This window comes from Halyomorpha halys, unplaced genomic scaffold (assembly GCF_000696795.3).
Source record: "Halyomorpha halys isolate HHAL.00 unplaced genomic scaffold, Hhal_1.1 Scaffold776.1, whole genome shotgun sequence".
Lineage (NCBI taxonomy): Eukaryota > Metazoa > Arthropoda > Insecta > Hemiptera > Pentatomidae > Halyomorpha > Halyomorpha halys.
Genome location: NW_027114429.1, coordinates 96858 through 99971, shown reverse-complemented (window position 1 = coordinate 99971; position 3114 = coordinate 96858). Strand labels below are relative to the sequence as shown.

The window sequence follows — 3114 nt, the reverse complement described above, 5'->3', positions numbered from 1 at the left end:
GTATATAACTGCATGAGTTGCAGGCCTACCTTCTACGCCATAACCCCTGATGAAGACCTGAAACGCAGGTTGAAACGTTGGCATAAAATAAATAAATATGGTTTTGTTTTATTTATGTTGTTCTTTGTTGACCGCACCCCCCGAAAAACATCTCCAATCATTAATCTACGGTCAACTATATATGCCTCATTTTTATCTTTAGTTTAAAAATTGTATGATAAAAAAAATTCATCATAAAACTTCTATTATTATCATAATTTTATTATTATCAAATATTAGTAATTGTAACTTGAGTTTATATCACTTTGACTGATTTCTTCATCATCAGTAGTCCAGCTATACTGGCAGTCATCTACTTATCATCTCACATCAAGTATTATTTTTAGGGCTCTGATTAGGATAGAAGCATTATGGGTAGGGGATGTAAGTAATTTGTAAAGTTGGGAAATTAGAAATTTGAGAACCTATTTCAAATTGTGGTAAAAAATTATTCAAATTCAATTAACACTATTTAGAGAGGTCAGTTTTCCAAAAATGTTTATGAAATGGTCAAATTCGAGAAAATTATCCCCAATATATTTTATAGTTAGTAAAATATATCAATCACTAAATAAACTATTATGATTCAACATTTTGTCCCACTTTGCACAGCTTCATCAGGGCTAAAAAAGATTCAAACATCTAAAATAATTTAACAAAGTAAGAGAACAGATAACATGAATTCTATCTAAATGGATTGCTAGCAAAAGTTAAAATAGGAGGATTGAATATGTATGAAGAAATTTTAAAGAAATTAATTGAATAAAAAAATTATTTTTATGTACTTAGTTACATATTCCATTCTATAATACACTATACTGGTATAGTTATACCATCTAGCTGAGGGAGTTAAGGCATTGCCTTAGCAATCTCGTAACTGCAGTGGAACTGGTTCGATTCAGCCTAGGAGGGTCGATTTTTATTTCATAGAAAAGGGGATAGTTGTTAATTGTATAGTTATAAAGTTAGTTTAAATCTCCTTTACTGAATGAAATTTGATTTTAATCTTTTCAATTTGTTTTTATTATATATACATTCTGTTTCTGGTTATATAATTTAAATAAATGTTGTCATTTAGGATGCCTTGAGCAGAGCCGGAGCTGTCCTGTACTTGGATAGCGACCAAAGAGTTGTGACATCCCGTCTGGAACCGCTCCTCGCCAAAACAAGGGCTTCGTCACTCGTAACATGGAGGACCAAGCAGCCCGTGACAGCGCTGACTCACCCTCGTATGTTCAAGTACTTCGCAGCAAAGCGGGACTCATTTTATTTCCTACCGATGGTAGAAGTCGCTCGTCTTCTTGTGTTTAATACTGGATCCGTCCACGCTCATATCATGTTGCCTTGGGTACAATGTGCCCTCACACATGATTGCATTCTGCCTATCGGTAAGTTGGATTATTTTATTCTCCATTATTGGTTTGGATGGTAAATAGTTATAATTATCCATGTAATAGAAGAAGATTGTTTAATTGTTTTTTCTTTTTTTTTTTTTTTCTATTTATATGTTATTTCATTAATGCGAGTCCTCCTTTGAGGACTTATGCTGTCACAGGGTGGGAATGTTAATATTCATTTCACGGGGCTAACACAAATAAGCATTGACATACCCAGAATTGAACCAACAACATTCTGGAACCTCACCCTCCCGTCCTCAAAGACAAGTATTATTGTGAAGATATTGATAGATTCCATAGCTAACCCTAAGTCTCCCAACTATAATAGGAATCTCCGGTCTTAAAGGTTTTTTTTATATAGAAATAGGCTATCAAGCCATTTTCTTTTTTTCCTATGCCACAAGAAATAGGCTATCAAGCCATTTTCTTTTTTCCTATGCCACAAGAAATAGTAGGAAAACTACATTTTCCCTCTCACAGCCCAATATAAATTGACTTTTTCCTTGAGTTGTATATTCTTTAGGCCTACATAAATTAAAATGTGGTCTCCATTCATGTCACCCGTATTGTATAGGGTCATGTCGGTGAGTCTGCAATGCCTATCCGATTGAGGTGTTTTTGGAGATCATCACACCGCCCCCTCAGCTCTACTAAGATTGCTGGGGATTCGTTCATCCTTATTCAATAAGCTCTCTCACGTCTTACCTTCTTCTTGAACTTTTTGTCTGACACTTGTCCTTATAATAATGTATGTGGTTGTACAAGCTTGTAGAAAGTGGTTGAAGAAGCTGATTCTCTGCACGACTGAGCTTAGCTAACTTGTCAGCTTGTTCATTGCCGTGTATACTAACATAGCATGGTACCCACTGATCAGCCGTAGTCCTTCCTCTTTTCCTCGTAGTAGCAAAAAATGCTCTGAAAAGTTACAAGATCTTCAATCTAAATTTCGTTTTTAATGTATTTTTGTAGCATTTCCAAATTGTATATATAAATTCATCTTTTTATGAAAAGGCTAGAAAAATTTATTTATGTATATGTGACAAATGTGTCAGATGTTGAAAATAACAGTTTTGTATGAGACTCAATTGGATGTTAAATTGTTTACTTTACTAGGTAAATGGGCTTTAATGTCACTGTTGCTACATTTACTGTCAACTTAATAGTAAATTAGTATAACTTAATAGTAACTTAGTAGTAAATGCTGTCATGATAGAAACTATTTTGCAATTTCTTCCATTACAGTGGTTGCAAAAGTTGTTGCTGTGTCTGTAAATGGGACAGTAGCCTCACTGTCGCTAAATGTACTGTCAACTATCATATCAGACCTTGTGCAACAGTACTGTCATGGCAGTAGATGTTATCCTCATGACAAGAATCATACTTTTTAAACCATCTCTGTGGCTGCCACAGTTGTAAAGTATTTGTATGTATACAGGTCTTTAAGCCTTTTTTGTGACTTAATTTGTAACATTTGTGACCGCATCCCTGACCATCTTCTTCATAACTTTTTAGTTAGTGTTTCCTATTCAACAAAAACATGAAACAAAATATAAATTTTTTCGTTTACTGTAATCTCCTTAAACATTGCTGAAGACTTGTGGGAAATCCTATAAATTCCTTGAAAAGTCATTATTTTACTATCTAGTTTAAGTTAATAATTCAAATTTCCTCGAAATTG

General features: G+C 33.9%; 1 protein-coding gene across 1 annotated transcript in view; it reads left to right on the top strand.

The window, feature by feature from the left end:
* The window catches only part of LOC106686081 (uncharacterized), a 12825-nt gene that overhangs the window by 3450 nt on the left and 6261 nt on the right, over window positions 1-3114 (top strand). The window contains exon 4 of the mRNA XM_014429200.3: window positions 1118-1427. Within this exon, the coding sequence (XP_014284686.1) occupies window positions 1118-1427 (310 nt within the window). The remainder of the gene's footprint in view (window positions 1-1117; window positions 1428-3114) is intronic.